This window comes from Ursus maritimus, unplaced genomic scaffold, assembly GCF_017311325.1.
Source record: "Ursus maritimus isolate PB19 unplaced genomic scaffold, ASM1731132v1 scaffold_1, whole genome shotgun sequence".
In the NCBI taxonomy this organism is placed as follows: Eukaryota; Metazoa; Chordata; class Mammalia; order Carnivora; family Ursidae; genus Ursus; species Ursus maritimus.
In genome coordinates, this window is record NW_024423343.1 from 76,269,446 (window position 1) to 76,287,129 (window position 17,684).

The window sequence follows — 17,684 nt, forward strand, 5'->3', positions numbered from 1 at the left end:
GAGAAGGGCATGGAGTCCTTCTTGAGATTCATCCCCACCCCTGCCAGTTAACCTTGTGTACCTTTGATAGCTATGGGATTCCTCCCTTTCCCTCCCTCCTCCACTATTCCCCCACCCCCCACCCCGCAGTGAGGTATCTAAGTTTGGAAAAAGGAGAAAGCAACAAGGTAACTCTTTACCCCTGTGTTATGAAAGAATGGGACATTGAAAAAGAAGAACATATTGACGTCTCTTTTTTTAGCCTTTGTTTCTTCTAAAGGTACTGATCTATCCTAGAGCTAAGACTCGAAAAGAGATCAATTTGAATAATTAACATTTGAATTCCTTTCTTCTTTTTGTCTTTAAAAAATGATTCTTTAGTTGAACTACAGAAAAAATTATGAGGATACCAAAGCAAATGTTCACATCCCCATCGATATGATGAATCACGTGCTGGCTAAACACTGCCAGTACATCCTCAGTGACCTGGAATACCAACACTTCTTCCATCAGTGGACGTCTCTCCCGGAAGAACCCAACGTTATACGGGCCCGAAATGCGCAGGAGATCTTGAGTGATGTATGATGTCCCTTCTGCAGCTTGACTTAGTTACAGGCTTCACTCAACCATGCCTTGGCCCTCCACGCTCCATTTGTCCCCGTATTCATAAATGGTGCTGCTTTTTCAAACACAGTGGCACGAGTAACCACTTTTTGGTGTAAGAATCCCCTCTGAGCCATGTGACACCTGTGTTAACTATTTCACCTGCTTTCACACCCGACTAAATTTAGCTATTCCTCTCCTCCTAAGCTTCTTTAGGTCAGTGCAGTAAAGACCTCCAGCTGTTGAGAGGCCCATCCTGTGACCACTAAGCACTAAGTCCAGCCAACATCTGAGACGAAATTATCAAAATGCCCAATCATAAATTCAGTTAGTACCTGTGACCTTTCATCATTTCTTCTTTCTTGCAGAATGTGTATAAGGGTGACTTGAATTGGCTGAAAGGCATCGGATGCTATGTTTGGGATACACCTCAAATCCTCCAAGCCAAGAAAGCATATGACCTCCAGAGTCAGGTGAGATCTTCCTAGAACGACAGGCTCGCTGTGGATCAGTGGCCTCCGTGGTGCGCTCAGTGGGGTGGCAGCCGGGCCAGCCGTGTGCCAGGCAGAGAAAGCTGCTTTAACAGTGCAGGCTCCAAGGCAACTGAAGGCCCCCTGCCCAATAAAACCTCTCCTGGTGATCTGCTCTCGTGTTGGACCTTCTCAGTTTTAGTCTCTCCTGTGGTTGAAGCATTTCATGTTTATAACAGAAAGTTTCCTGAGAGGTGTTTCATAGTAAACATCTATACCGAAGCTGATAAGGCCAACTTGCAGAGAATAGAATGCAAATGCATGCTTTGACCTTAGGTAGATAAGTTTTGAAGTAAAAAATAGATATTTGGACAATTTCCCAGCATATGGTTCGGCTCTGACAGGGCAGGTTAATGGAATGTTGAGGCTGTGGGTCTGTAGTCAGGGGTGGGGCGCGTGCATGGAAAAGACAACATGGAGAAGAGGACCTGACGAAGAGCCTGACCCCACTGTTGGGCAAGACAAACTGTTCGTTTTGACAACCGTACAAAGTCGGCAGGAATATAGAATGATAGCCTCTCTGTTACTATTAGAGCAGAAATCCAGAAATAAATAAAGGCTCATCTAAGTTGGCACAAACTGCTCAAGCTGAGGCAGACCTGTATCTTACCATTTCCGATAACTTGTTTTTCTCTACAGCTACAATACACGGCGGCAGGTAAAGAAAATCTACAAAATTATAACCTGGTCACAGACACCCCACTTTACGTGACTGCTCTTCAAAGCGGCATTAATGCCAGTGAGGTGCGTCTTCCTTGTACTTCTCTTCCAGGACAAGCCATTATTGTCTTTATGTATTTTCGAACAACAGAAAAGAATAACCCATCTTTTTTGTGTGTGTAGGTGAAATATAAAGAAAATTATCATCAGATTAAGGACAAATATACGACAGTTCTAGAAACAGTGGATTATGACAGAACCAAGAACCTGAAGAGTCTTTATAGCAGCGTGAGTTCTTTTTCTTATCTTTGTCTTTATTCTCCTTTAAAGACAACAAGGGAATAGTTGGGAGAGGCACCTTACCCCCAAAGGTTTTTCCAGTTTTTTCAGGGACCTTCAGATTTCTGCTGTGTCCCATCGGTAGTCCCAGTTACAATTCAGTGAGCCTCAAGCGGAATATTGCCCCATCTCATGCAGTTGACCCAAATTCAGGAGCGCCTTCCCTATTGCAGGCAGGTAGGGTTGAAACTACGCTACATTGACACTGAACGTGTCCTTCCCTGGCTTCTCCAGGGGCCAGTGGCTTATAGCCTACAAACATACTCTTTTTTTTCCCCCTCCTCTGAATTGGTTAATTCAACAAACATTTTTTTAAACTTCATTTTGAAATCATTTTAAACTTACAGAAAAGTTGCAAAAATCACACAGAGAATTCCAGCATACTTTTCTCTGTAATACAATGATCAAAACTAAGAAATTGATAACGTTGTTGCAGTGTTACTTATAGACTTCATCCAGATTGCAGCAGGGCTTTCCCAGAATGCTTTTCTGTTTCAGATGCCTGTCCATCATCCCACATTGCATTTAGTTGACGTGACTCCTTAGCCCTCTCCAATGTGATCATTTCTCAATTTTTCCTTGTCTTTTTCTGACTGTGACACTTCTGAAGAACACTGGCCAGTTATTTTGTGGAATGTCCCTCCATTTGGTTTCATATGATGTTTTCTCGTGATTAGATCGAGAGAGTACATTTTTGGCCAGCATAACACAAAAGCGATGTGCTTCCCTCAGGCATCAGAGCAGGTGGTACCGATGTCAGTAACTTGTGCTGTTGAACTTGATGACTTGGATAGGTTGCTGTCGGCTGAGCTTTTCCACTGTAAAGTTACTATTTTTCCCTTTGTTATTAATAAATTTCATGGAGGAGATACTTTGGAACTATGCAGATACCTTGTTTCTCCTCAAACATTCTCTCACATATTTTAGCATCCAATGATGGATCTTGCACAAAGCAGTTATTGCTGTGGAACGTGCCTGTTGGTGATTTTCTGTTTCCTTCGTCCTTTCCATATGTATTAACTGGAATTCTTCTGTAAGAAACAACTCTTCCTTCCTACCATTTGGGTTTTTTTATTTGTATCAGTATGGACTCATGTGGGATGTAGTCTAATACTGTTATTTATCTTGTTGCCCAAATTATTTCACCTTTGACCATTGGGAGCTCTTTCAGGGTGGCTCCTATAAGACCTTCACATACTCTGTCCTTGGTTTGAGCACTTCCTCACTTTCTGGCACCACAAGATGCTCACCTTGTATTTTCCCTGTTCCAGACCCACCTCTCCAAGGAGCCCTGGTTTATATATTAAAGAATAGCATTTCAAAACCAAGATCTAAGCACTAGGTGTGCCCATTCCTACTGAAGTGTCTTTGCTGCTAGGACCCTTATGTGGACTGAGCTTAGAAATATATGTATGTATACTAACCCATGTATGCGTACATATCTGTATTCGTTTGTATATTTACCTAATTATACTGTGTTTTTAACCATGAGTTCCTACTGATGCTTTCAATATAATTCAACACCACAGAGCTCATTCTAGACTTCTGCTTCTTATTTTTTCCAACATGTGACTTTTTCTTTTCCCAGAAAGCCTGGCTCTCATTACCTATGATACGTTTACTTATTTGTTCAACTCTTATAGGCACATAAAGTGTTTTCAGAATTGCTAACCCATATTCCTGTGAGAAACAAATTTACTAACTAGAGTACAGTATTTTGTATAGTTATTTTTGTCTATAGCATAACCAGTCAAAAAGCCATTTTTCCAAAATAACTTAGTTGTGTTCTTCCTCACTTCCTTCAGCGTGGTCTTGTTATGCATCTGTAACACAATTAGGTTTATTTGTTACAATTTGTATTCCATTTTAGTCCCCTCCCCATTATGGTTGATTCTATGTTTTAATTTACATACAGTAAATTTTACTTTGTGGTATATAGTACTACGGCGCTTTTTTTTTTTAAAAGATTTTATTTATTTGAGAGAGAGAGAAAACATAAGCAGGGGAAGGAGCAGAGGGAGAAGTAGGCTCCCAGCTGAGCAGGGAGCCTGATGGGGTGCTCGAGCCCAGGACCCTGGGATCGTGACCTGAGCCAAAGGCAGATGCTTAACTGACTGAGCCACCCAGGCGCCCGTAGTACTATGGCTTTTAACGAATGCAAAGAGTCATGTATTCGCCATCACAGGGGAGATACAGAAAACCTCTCTATCACCTCAAATTTTCCCTCTTGCTTCCCTTCTCTCCCTTGACATCCACTGAAGTATCTTCTGCACCTGTTTAAACAAAGCAAATTTTCAAAAACCTTTCCGGAGTATCATGTAAATGAAATTATGAAGTATGTAGCCATGAGGTCTGACTTCTTTCTCTTAGCAAAATGCATTTATGTACTACACACATTGCTGTAGAAACCAGTAGTTTATTGTTTTTATTGCAGAGTGGTATTCCACTGGGTGAACGTACCACAGTTGTTTTATCCATTCACGGTTGAAGGAGATCTGAGTTGTTTCTAGTTTTTAACAATTACGAATAGAGCAGTTATATACATTTGAGTATAAGTTTTTGTGTAGATGTAAGTTTTCGTTTCTCTTGAGTAAATGAATACCTAGGAGTAGAAATATTTTTTGAGCTCCCACTAGCTACAAAAAAGTAGGAAAGGATAAATAGATTTTAAGTTAGTAGTTTTCATCCTTCAGGATTTCCTAGATCTATGGGGAATGAACATGGCATCAAAAACTTTGCTTTATATTATGTACAGTGAATGTCACTCTTTGTGGTATATGGTACTGTGGCTTTACAAATGCATAGTCATGCAGTCACCACTGTAGTCAAGATATAGAGAAGTTCTTTATCACCCCATGATAACTGCCAAACTGTGATAAGTACCATGGTAGAGAACAAAATAATGGACTGTGAAATTATGGTCATGGCATTGAACGTGTTATTCACTGAGGGGTACTTGGATCCTACCGAGTACGAAGATTGGGGGTTGTTAAGGAGTGTCTGAAAAAGGCAGATGCAGGAAAGATCCCCTTCTCAAGAGCCAACCAGAATGCATTTTTCTGTATTCACAAGATGGTTTTTAACCCCTGTAGAACCTGTACAAGGAGGCTTGGGATAGAGTGAAAGCCACCAGCTACATCCTGCCTACCAACACCATGTCCCTGAAGCATGCCAGGAACCAGAAGCATCTGGCCAGCAACGTAAGTGACGTGCAGACGTGATAGCCTCCCACCCGCCCTCTGCCCTCCCCAGTCCTCTGCTCCTGGAGTTCTTCTGGCCAATTCGCATGCTAGCTATAATTATGTGTTTATGTATATCGTAAAAGAAAATCCTAAATTACATGAGCTATTTAGATACAGTATTAAGTCTTATGAACTTTATGCCTCTTATGAATCCTTTATGCCTAAAATGTTCTTAAGTAAAGCCTTTTATTGTAAAATCCCCTGTAATCTTCATTGCAGTCCTAATAAGCCAGTTCCCTTTCAGAAACATAACTTCTTTTAGAGACATTTACCTCTTAATTGTGAACATTTTACATAGCATTTTAGATCAGTGTTTCTCAAACATTTTTTTTATACCATGACCCACAGAAATTTATTTTATATTGCAAGTCCACACACGCGCGCGCGCACACACACACACACACACACACACACACACGAGCTGGTGTTTACGTGAGCTCCCTCTGACATAACGTTTTACAGAAGACTACGTACTGCTACACTAAAGTCAATACAGCCTCATCATTTCAACTCGGTTCTAGTCATTTAAATGCTAGTGATCCAGTAAATTGATTTCACTGACTTCTAATGGGCCTAGGGATGTATATTTAGGAAAAGACTTTGTTAGACAATATATGGAGTTAATTTCATTTTTACCTGGAGGAAAAACTAATGTATGTGATCTTGCCCAGACCCAAGTCTGTTTGGAGGACTGCCAATAGACTAGCCCAAAGGAGCAAACTTCATTTGGGAAGAAAGGTCTTGTATATAGAATTTAGAAAGCCCAGCAGAGGTTTTCTCCTTTAGTTATAAAAATAGTTATAGAAGCAGAATTTTCAGCAACTTGGTTTTGGAACAAGATGGGACACAGAGAAATTTTTTAAAAGAAGAATTTCAATAGTAGTTTTGAAAAAACAGTGCCTTTGAATACTATCTTCTTTATAACTGAAGAATGGTTTAGATGTAAGGAGCATATGAACTAATATTCTGGAAAATTCTGTTGAGAGTTTTACTTGGTTTCCAGTCAACAAAGGGCTTCGCTGCAATTCTGACACAAATCAATCTTTCTTTCTTTCTTTCTTTCTTTCTTTCTTTCTTTCTTTCTTTCTTTCTTTCTTTCTTTTCTTAACTAAGATGTGGTTCTCTGAGTAATGAGAATTGTTATTTTATCATGGGCTAGGAGTTTGGATCTTAGTCTCTGTAAGGGCCTTCACTCCTAGTTCATGCAATCATGGAGCCTTAATTCATAGGCAATATGGCTTAAGAAGCAAAAGTCGGTTTCCCCATAGACATTGGTTACAGCGTATTTTTGGAAAACCTTGTAAAAACTGAAATTCAAGGAGTTTGTCTCTGAAACATCAGGCTTGTCAGTTACTAAAAACAAAGAAATTCCTGAGCACATTTCTAAAACAGTAACTAAAATTGTATAGCTCTCTACAGTCTAGACAGGACTATCAGACATAGATTAGTTCTCGGGATAACCCCGTGGCAGGCACTCATGGCACACCTGTATGGGCACAGATGAGGAGACAAGCCCACAGACGTGGTGACCCCGAGTTGGCTGGATCTCGGAGCTGGGCCCTTCTTATTAAGTCTGCTACTCTTTAACAACATAGATCCATTACCCTCCAAAACGTTTTCTTCCTTTGTACTTTGTCTCTATAGATCAAATACCGAGAAGAATATGAAAAGTTCAAAGCTCTTTATACTTTACCAAAAAGCGTTGAGGATGATCCAAACACAGCACGCTGCCTCAGAGTCGGCAAGTTTAACATTGATGTAAGTAATCCCGGAGGCCTGACTTCAAGGCCGAGTCATGTAGCCCTCGGTCATAAATCAGAACACTCTCCAGTAATGCACAGGGCACTGACTGTGCCTATGTGAAGAAGCCAAGCGTTATTTCAGCACATGCTGCTTCCCCACCCCCATGAATCTGTAGAATGTGTCAGAAAATTCCAGATCCTGATGGCTGTAAGTTGTTTACCCTGACTTCTGCAGGGCATAAGAGAGGCGTTTATTGCCATGGTACCTTGCGCAATTCCCTGCGTAACTGGCATGTCACTTTCTCTTCATAGCGCCTCTACAGGTCAGTGTATGAAAAGAACAAGATGAAAATCCACACCGTGCCTGACATGGTAGAGATGGTTACCGCTAAGGATTCTCAGAAGAAAGTCAGTGAGATTGATTACCGCCTCCACCTCCACGAGTGGATTTGCCACCCTGACTTACAAGTCAACAGCCACGTCCGGAAAGTCACGGATCAGATCAGCGACGTAAGCCCACTGCTCATGCAGGTCCCCCGCCCCGGCCCCACACACCCATCCTGAAGAGAAGCAGACTCACCCGAGTCTTCACCCCAGCCTTCTTCCAGTGTTGCTTTCCTCTGCACCCATGGGTCTGTCCCTGGAAGCTGAGCTCTGTGGGTCACTGTTTTCACGACACCCTCGGTCGGCCTCACTGCATGATGCCTTTTGATGTTCATTCCATAAAGTCATCCTGGGTCCAGGGGTTGTCCATGTCTTTGGTGTTAAAGTTAAGGTAAATTTTTTTTTTTCTGATTACGTCTATCTGCGTCAATCCTTTAGATTGTATACAAGGATGACCTCAACTGGCTAAAAGGCATCGGCTGCTACATCTGGGACACCCCTGAAATTCTTCACGCCAAGCATGCTTATGATCTGCGGGACGATGTGAGTTTGCCTGGTTTTTTGGCTTGTTTTTTTTTTTTTAATTTAAGTGTATTTCCTTTTCTACGTAGTCTAAGTCAAAGGGAGAGTTATGGACATTGTCACAGACCAGCTATGTCGTAAGTGGTGTTGAGGATGGCTGAGCGGGAGAAAGATGCTAGGAGCAAAGAACGGCCATTCGCAGGAATGTGTGTGGCTTTCCTGTTAAACAATGCAGTCAGGCAGTTCTGTTGTCCTCTCGTGGAGAAGGGACCCCTGGCTCTTCTCTCTACATTTGGGCTATTTCAGATATATTGAGCACATAATTCCCATATTAGGAAAATCTCATTTGTGAGGTGTTTGTGATGCTAGAGACAGGATCTATTTATAAAGAGAGAATTTGCTAAGCAAATTAACACTGTAATCAAGATTTCAGTTAAAAAGCTTAAATGATTCTAGCCTGCTAGGAGGCTGCTAGAAGGCTCTGGAAGCTCCATAGGACTATAAGCATTAATTATGCAGATTATCATAAAATTCAAATGCCTCCTGGTCGATTGAATAAGTGCTAATGGAAAGTAAATGTCATGAGTGAAAAGCAACCAAGCCCTCTGTGAAAGCAGCAGTTTCTCATACAGGGAACCGTCTAACACAGGCTTATTTTATTCCTCTCGGCAGATCAAGTACAAATCTCATGCGCAGAAGACAAGGAATGACTACAAGTTGGTCACTGATACTCCAGTCTACGTGCAGGCTGTCAAAAGCGGGAAACAACTAAGTGATGTACGTGCCCGCGGGGAAGTAGTGTGGACAGTAATAAAGACGGGCCGCCACTCAAGCAGAGTGGGGAAAAAAAAAAGTGTCCTTTTCTAACTGGGAGACCAGAGTTAGTGCCTTAGAAAGTACTTAACGATTCTGCTCTTGTCTCCTAAAACCCGGTGTGTTCAATCAGTTCCCAGGGTGGAGGTGTCAGCGGTCTCACTCCATGAAGTACTCAGTGTTTTAGAGCTTTTTGCTTTAAAGTTGCATTTGGTATCCTTGTGTCAGGAGCAACAGTTCTGTCTCACTGCAGAAACCTTCTACTACGTGAGAGCTAACGGTGGTAGAGCGAGGAGGCAGCGGGCTCTGACTTGAGCGATGCGGGTGGAGTCCAGCCTCTCCCGCAGGTCCTCCAGGAGGCTCGGGCGGAGCCCGTCCATGTGAGGCTCCGCGTGCTTCCGTGGGCGCCGACCGCATTATGTCCACTGTCACGTCTGACGCCGAGCAGGCAGAACCAGCACGAAGCTGCTCTTTTTTTTTTTTTTAACTAACCCTGCAGGTTAATAAGTAAACAGTAAATCCTACCAGTGAGTTAGAATGCTAAAACCTATTATTTTTCTTTAAAGATTTTATTTATTTGACAGAGAGAGAGACAGCCAGCAAGAGAGGGAACAGAAGCAGGGGGAGTGGGAGAGGAGGAAGCAGGCTCCCAGTGGATCGGGGAGCCCGATGCGGGGCTCGATCCCAGGACCCCAGGATCACACCCTGAGCTGAAGGCAGACCCTTAACGACTGAGCCACCCAGGCGCCCCTAAAACCTATTATTTTGAAACTTACTTTGAAAGTGGTGGAATACCCACTCTTTCTCTTATCTGCTGCCTGAGACATGTCTTCCCGTCTCTCTCAGTGTGGGGTCTACACTCTGGTTGTGATCCTATTGATAAGACACAACAATAGATCAGACAGAGTTCTCTTGGGCAATTCCCTGTATAATTGGCATGTTAACATGGGAAGCAGGCTACTTTTTTTTTTTTTTAAGAGAGACTTGGATTTCTATTTATGTTGCTTCTTTCCAACAATGCTGCTGCAGTAAGCCAACTGACTCCTCTTCTGTCTGCACACAGGCTGTCTACCACCATGACTATGTGCACAGCATCAGAGGCAAAGTGGCTCCAACGACGAAAACTGTGGATCTGGAGCGAGCCCTTCATGCATACAAGCTCCAGAGTGAGGTGAGCAGTGAGAAGCCTACACGGTGCCCAGCAGAAATCCAAGAGGCAGCCTGCAAGGGCCGGGCCGTCCGCTTCCGTAGAAACCGCCTTGGCCTGGGCATTTTCTCAGCCTGACCTTGTCGATTGTAAATGCTATTCCGTTCACATGAGTTAAAAAGACAAAACACTGAAACCATATAGTCTGTCTCCCCTCTCGGCTGGCAGGATCCTGACACGAGCAAGCAGTGGGCATTTTTAGAGCAGCGTTTACAAAAGACAATGAAGGAAGCCAGCCTACTGTCTCAGCCTCAAAAACCTAAAACCAAGATGACAAAGACAAGGCATATAATCACAAGAGACTACTAATAATAAGAGCGAGAGCTAGAAATTTCTGCTGGAATTCAGAAGAGAAGGAAACTGGATTCCACTCACATATTTCATATCCCTATTCTGTGTTACCTGGTCATGCTACTTTGGCCTCAGCCTTTCATGTTAGTCTCCTATCTTGAATGTTAAAAGTAATTTGGTTTGAATTTGGTTTTTCATATTTCAAATACTATTCCTACTCCTGGAGCTCCCCCAAAAGACAGACTATTTAAGGTTACAGTCAGGAACTCCTTTTCCCCTTCTGCCAGGGATAGAGTATCCTGACCTCTTCCCAGCCTGACATCAAGACACTATGTTTATGGGGAGGATGGGATTCCAGAGATGTGCCTTACAGTTATGACTCTGTCAGGGGTTGGTGATGAAGTGAATATTACCAGAGGTGGGGGTTAATGGCAGAGGCAGCCCTGACTACCTGTTTTCTCTACGTTTCCCATTTTCTTGCTAGACACCATGTGACTAACTGGGCATATGTTCAAAACATAGAAGAATTATTTCCTATGAGCCCCTTCACTCATCATTCTTTTTTTCAAAAACAATTGGTTAAGAGTAATGTAATTCATTGCCTGACTCTTAGAACTTCCTTAATTTCTTCCTGAAATCGGTCTAGTGAACATAAGAACGTGAAGCATCTAATTGAAAACATAGCGCAGCTGCGTGTGACTTGTTGACTTAGTTACTTGATGTCGGTGTGGTTTACGCGCTCTTCCTCCTCCTGGCAGGGTCTGTATCGAGATGCTGGCCGGCGCTCTCTGCCTACTGGATATAGGCTTCCAGGAGACACCCCGCACTTCAAACATGCCAAAGACACCCGATACATGAGCAGTTATGTGAGTGGTCTCCTCCTCAGTAAGATGGGGTCTGAAGTGGGAGAGGGCACTGATATTCATGAATAGCCTCTCTAATGCCTAGTCACACCCCGAAGGTTCAATGTGTTATAATGACGGGACTAGAGACGGGGAGACAGTGTGTCTCCTAGGGGTGCTGTGGAATTGCAATCTGGCAGTGCTGTGTAGCCCAGTGGGTTAGCATAGGACTTTTGTGGGATTGTATCTGTGTGAGTCATTTACCTTGGCTTAGGACTCATGGCTGTCGTGCTGCCTCTCCTTCTGTTGGCATTAGCACTGATGCGTCCTGAACTATTCCAAGCCATATACTGGAAATGGAGCTTCAGAAACGCATGCCGATGTGTGGCCATAGTGTTATCTTCAAGATAGAACATCACTGTGCATTCCTGTGAAAAAGAAAGGACTTCTTGCCTAGCTGCTGGCCAGGCAGGGTCCAAGAGCCAGGGGCCCAAAAATATGGTGTCCAAAGCAGAGAGTTGCAGATTTAATCAGCTCATGTGTCATTTTTAAAAAATCAGTCTATAAAGCCATTCATCAGTCTCAAAAGTAGTCTCTCTTCTTTGCATCTCCTAACTTCCTAGTTGTACTGGGACGAAAAATATATGTTTTTTTTCTTGTATTTTTCATACCTGCCTATAAACAGATTTATCTAGGCAACACTGAATTTTATTCCTTTCTGGACCTGGCTTAATTAGCCAACAAAATAATTTTCATGGTTTAGATTACTATTGAAATTTTGTCAGTGACTTTTCCTTATACTTAATCCTAGAGGGTAATTTTCAAATGAAAGCAACAACTCCTTTCTGTTTGAGAAATGTAAAGCTACGCTCTGCTTACCCATCAGCGAACTTATTTCTACTTTGCTTTTCCAGTTCAAATACAAAGAAGTTTATGAACACTTCAAGGCAAATGGATATACGCTTGGCCCCAAAGACGTTCCATTTGTCCACGTCCGGAGGGTCAACGATGTTACCAGTGAGGTACTGTGAATGTTGATTCTGTGGGGGAAACACTGAGTTTCAAAGACCATGGCTCTGAAATAAGTCAATCAGTAAAGACATATGGTCATATGTGGAATTTAAGAAACAAAACAGGATTATTGGGGAAGAGGGGAAAAAATAAAACAAGACAAAATCATAGAGGGAGACAAACCATAAAAGACTCTTAATCATAGGAAACGAACAGAGTTGCTGGAGGGGAGGGGGTTGGCATATGGGGTAACTGGGTGATGGACATTAAGGAGGCACATGATGTAATGAGCACTGGGTATTATATAAGACTGATGAATCACTGACCTCTACCTCTGAAACTAATACACTATGTTAATTAATTGAATTTAAATTTTAAAAAAATTTAAAAGACCATGGCTTTGTTTGAAATGTATTAAGAGTTTACTATATCTTAGTTATAAATTTATACATCAGCAAGGTGTAAGAGGGTCCTTTTAGTTACCATTTTGATACTTTTTTTTTTAAAGATTTTATTTATTAATTCGACAGAGATAGAGACAGCCAGTGAGAGAGGGAACACAAGTAGGGGGAGTGGGAGAGGAAGAAGCAGGCTCATAGCAGAGGAGCCTGTTGTGGGGCTCGATCCCATAATGCGAGATCACGCCCTGAGCCGAAGGCAGATGCTTAACCGCTCTGCCACCCAGGCGCCCCACCATTTTGATACAGAAAAATGTTGCCAATGGATAAGAGTATTTGGTAATGCCATTATAGAGACCTACTTCATAGATTATAATGCAAATTAATTCCTTTTTTGACATTTGTATTTAAAAACTTTAATACATTTGCATTTTAGTCTGACTCATGACCCTGGTTTTCTATCTAAATGATTGGTTTGTATATCTGATCCTATCCAATCATCTGATAGAATGTGGAAGTCTTTGTGCTCAGAGTTCTTCTCCTAAATAAAATAAATACCATTTTCTCTTTTTTCCTAATCTCACTTTCTTTATCCTTAATTGCCCCCTCATGGCTCTTTATGTAGAATATTTGGTTGTTGATTAGTCAACAGATGCCCTCATCTTCCTACACTAAATACCTGGAATGCTTTTTCTTCCAATGTAGAGATTGTATCGACAATTGTATCACAAACTGAAAGACAAGATTCACACAACTCCCGACACACCTGAAATCCGCCAAGTCAAGAAGACACAAGAGGCTGTCAGTGAGGTGGGTATTTTCTTAGGAGAGAGGGCAGGCTGTGGAACCCAGGGAGGAATGTCAACCATTTGGTCTCTGATGTGTGTGTTTCTGGGCATTTTTTTAGTTGATCTACAAATCAGACTTCTTCAGGATGCAAGGCCACATGATCTCAATGCCATTCACACCCCAAGTGATCCATTGCCGCTACGTGGGAGACATCACCAGTGATGTAAGCCTCTCATGGGGTCTTTCTGAAAGGTTCTTACCAAGAGGCTGTCTGCATTTAAGCCAGCCAGTTGTCTTTGAACATCCTTCTGCATTGAGTACTTCTAAACTGAGTATACAACTTGGAGGTGAAATTGTGTGGAAGCAGGACCCCACATTTCTCCAGCTATGGAAATAGTAGTAAGAGGACCACTTGGGAATTATAAGAATTGCTGACCACCATTCTACATTCAACACTGAATCATTACCAGCTCCTCACTCTGCATGGCCTCTGTCCTGGGTCCTGTTTAGTATCCTTCTTCTGCTCATCTCCACTCCCATCTCCTTTAACAACTTCCTCCTGCCATTTCTTTTCTCCTTAAGTGTTTCCTTCTTCTAAAAGACCATTCCATTCAATCTATGATTTCCTCCCATCAATATAATAATAAGAAACAGCAGTGTTCTCCTCAGCTTCAGATTAGAGATTAAATTTTAAAACCTGTTATTCATTTGGACGCAAGCAAACTAAGAAAACAGTAGGTGTGTTCAACCAAAAAGAAAAATATTTCAGTATGAAAGTGTCACTACTCTGTCTTACTTGTTCCTGGTTTATATTTACTCATGGCCAGCTATATTTCTGTTTCTGCCACACAGATTAAATATAAAGAGGACTTGCGGATCCTCAGGGGGCTGGGCTGCTTCCTGTATGACACTCCCGACATGGTCCGCTCCCGGCACCTGCGCAAGCTATGGGTGAGTGCACACCTTCGCAGCACGGAGCTACCCCGGCACAGCTCCACACATCCCGTCACCAGCCGCAAGGTGCCGGACAGAAAGAATCTTTGCCTGCAGCTGCTTTTAAGGGGAAATTTACCATTAACCAACTCGAACAAGTTGTGACCCCCTTAAGGTGATACGTGCCTCTGTGAAAGGTGATGACGTCAGTGAAATGACAGTCATCTTTATTGGGATGGGAAGACATCCGGGGTTCATGACAGGCCTGCTCAGGTCGCACATGCCAGCCCTGTGAAAGACAGTGTGTGACCACGGCATGCAAATCCTTAAATGATCAATTAACTCCTGTTCCCATTGTGTTTTTAAGTCTAACTACCTGTACACTGATAAGGCAAGGAAGATGCGAGACAAGTACAAAGTGGTGCTCGACACTCCAGAATACAGAAAAGTGCAGGAACTGAAGACACATCTGAGCGAGGTAAGGATGCTGAACCTGTCACTACAAGTGACTTGTTCCTCTGGTGACTGTTTTTCAGTCAAAAAATCTCCCCTCTGCCTTTAATGACGGAATGGCTGCCATGTCTAAGCAAGTTAGTTGACCTCATTTTGCCTCAGTTTACTTATTTTGTCCCCTTTTGAAAGGATGAGGATGTCGATACTTGACTACCTGTGACTAGAGTTGCTGAGAGTCGACACGATTTCATAAATTGGAAAGGCCTTCTGTCTTACGCTACCGTTGTAGTCTCCAAACTGAATTAATGTTAAAACTCTCCTTAATTAATCCTGGCAGTGCCATCGGAAAAGTCTTTAATGGCTCCCTGCTCTGCTGCCCACTCAACAAATCCTAAACCACTGTGCTTCATTTTCAGTTGGCCCTGAGGCTTCTGATTTATCGCAGCTAATTGTGTATAGATCTCATGCTCTCACCTACACTCTTGCTTCCTTTTGAGGGGTGGACCCCATCTTGTTTAGATGCGTATCCCTTAGTGCCTTGGCTGTGATAGATGTCCATGTTTGCCAGTGACTAAATGTGCTTTGTAAAGGTAAGGGCATTCCACAAATGTGAACGGTCTTTCTTACCATGGGCGAGTTGGCCATTCTCACTCAACTTCATTTTGTCTTATGGCCTCATCACACTTCATCAAGCCAAGCCACACATTGGCTGTCAGGCCACTTCATTGACTCCCAGCTTTCAGTGGTTCTCATGGCTGCTAATTAGGAATCATTTATGCGCTTAGACGTAGAGATGTCCTGGCAAACCAAATGTTGCCCTCACTGGGGGTCGTGCGGCTTCCTAAACTAGTCAGCTAGAAGCAGAGGATGATTAATTCTTTAGCTTGTACAAATGCTATGTCGAGCCCCTTTGCTTTGCTGAAAGCTTATGTGTCTTCTGTCTCAGCAAAGCTATGTGTCTCCACACTGGCTGTGTGTCAGAATCACCTGGGAAATACTTCTGAACTACCCGAGTGGACTCCGACTCCCCAGCCTCACACCAGACTTTCTGATTCTCTCTGTGTCTGGGCATCTGCATGCTTTTAGCTGCTCCATAATGATTCTGACATGCAGCCAGTGTTGGAAACCACTGCTTTAAGTATCACATCTGTCCTCCAGCTGCCACATAAGAAAACATCATATGGCAACTTAACGTGCTTACTGGTGTCTCTAAGATACCTTTATTTCTCTTGGCTGTGTGGATTCAAAATTATCTAAAACTTTAAGTTCCCCTCTTCCCAATCCCTATTGGGATTCTCTGTGTGTTATGCATCAACATTGAGGAAGAAGAATAGCTAGTCTACAGGCATTCATTTTCTCCCACACTTGCCTCCCCGGAAGAATGACAGGAGCTTGATAAAATATTGATCCACTTCTTCTATTTTTTTGAAAGATTTTGAGAAAGATTGGTATTCATTCTTTGAAGGTTTGGTAGAATTCACCAGTGAAGTCTTCTGATCTTGGATTTTTATTTGTTGAGAGGTTTTTAATTATTGATTCAATCTCCTTACTAGTAATTGGTCTGTTCAGATTTTCTCTTTCATCATTATTCAGTGTTAGCATGTTGTATGCTTCCAGGAATTTATCCGTTTCTTCCAGATTGTCCAATTTGTTTAGCACATAATTGTTTATAGTAGTCTCCTTGATACTTTGTATTTCTGTGGTATCAGTTATAACATCTCTTTTATTTCTGATTTTGAGTTCTCACTTTTTCTTGATGAGTCTAGCTAAAGGTTTGTCAACTTTGTTTATCTTTTTAAGAACCAGCTTTCATTGACCTTTTCTATTATATTTTTAATTTGTATTTTCTTAGTTTGTATTTCTTCCCTGATCTTTATTTCCTTCTTTCCACTAACTGTTCTTTTTCAAGTTCCTTGAGGTATAAAGTTAGGTTTTTTGTTTGAGACTTTTCTTGTTTCTTGAGGTAGGCATTTTTATGAACTTTCCCCTTAGAACTGTATCCCATGAGTTTTGGTATGTTATATATTCATTGGTCTCAAGATTTTTTTTTAATTTCTCTTTTGATTTCTTCTTTGACCCATTGTTGTTCAGTATCATACTATTTAATCTCCACATATTTGTGAATTTCCCGATTTTCTTCATGTAATTAATTTCTAGTTTTATACCATTGTGGTTTGAAAAGATTAGTGATATGATTTCAGTCCTCTTTAATTTATTGAGGCTTATTTTATGGCCTAACATGCAATCTATCTTGGAAAATGTTCTGTGCACTTGAAAAGAATATGTATTCTGTTGCTTTTGGATGGAATGTTCTGTAAATATCTGGTCTACTCTATCATTTAAGGCCAATGCTTCCATATTGATTTTCTGTCTGGATATTCTATACATTGATGTAGGTGGGGTACTAAAGTCCACAACTATTATTGTATTGCTATTTCTCTGTTTAGGTCTGCTAGTATTTGCTTTATATATATCTAGGTGCTCCTAGGTTGTGTGCATATTTACAAATATTATATCTTTTTGTTAGATTGGCCCCTTTATCATTATCTAATGCCCATCTTTGTCTCTTATTAGTCTTTAAAGACTAACATAATATAATAAAAAATCATTATAAAAAAAACTGACCACATTAAAAATAAATAAATTAAAAAAATAAAGTCTGTTTTGCCTCATGTAAGTGTAGCTACGCCACCTTTCTCTCGGTTTCCATTTACATGCAATATCTTTTTCTATCCCTTCACTTTCAGTCTCTGTGTGTCCTTACATATAATGTGAGTCTCTTGTAAGCAGTATACAGATAGGTCTTATTTTTTATTTTATTTTTCTAAAGATTTATTCACCTATTTGAGAGAGAGAGAGAGAGAGAGGAAGCACGAGTGGGGGGGAGGGGCAGAGGGAGAGGGAGAATCTCAACCAAGACTCCATGCCAAGCACAAAGCCTGACAC

The 17,684-nt window shown here is 41.7% G+C and overlaps 1 protein-coding gene across 1 annotated transcript in view; it reads left to right on the plus strand.

Moving 5' to 3' along the window:
* Positions 1 to 17,684, plus strand: part of NEB (nebulin) — a 271,288-nt gene that overhangs the window by 200,985 nt on the left and 52,619 nt on the right. The window contains exons 94-109 of the mRNA XM_040644991.1: positions 361 to 558; positions 951 to 1,055; positions 1,752 to 1,856; positions 1,956 to 2,060; positions 5,204 to 5,311; positions 6,998 to 7,111; positions 7,408 to 7,605; positions 7,918 to 8,022; positions 8,674 to 8,778; positions 9,878 to 9,985; positions 11,071 to 11,178; positions 12,069 to 12,176; positions 13,269 to 13,373; positions 13,471 to 13,575; positions 14,205 to 14,303; positions 14,653 to 14,763. Coding sequence (XP_040500925.1) covers positions 361 to 558; positions 951 to 1,055; positions 1,752 to 1,856; positions 1,956 to 2,060; positions 5,204 to 5,311; positions 6,998 to 7,111; positions 7,408 to 7,605; positions 7,918 to 8,022; positions 8,674 to 8,778; positions 9,878 to 9,985; positions 11,071 to 11,178; positions 12,069 to 12,176; positions 13,269 to 13,373; positions 13,471 to 13,575; positions 14,205 to 14,303; positions 14,653 to 14,763 — 1,887 coding nt within the window. The remainder of the gene's footprint in view (positions 1 to 360; positions 559 to 950; positions 1,056 to 1,751; positions 1,857 to 1,955; positions 2,061 to 5,203; positions 5,312 to 6,997; positions 7,112 to 7,407; positions 7,606 to 7,917; positions 8,023 to 8,673; positions 8,779 to 9,877; positions 9,986 to 11,070; positions 11,179 to 12,068; positions 12,177 to 13,268; positions 13,374 to 13,470; positions 13,576 to 14,204; positions 14,304 to 14,652; positions 14,764 to 17,684) is intronic.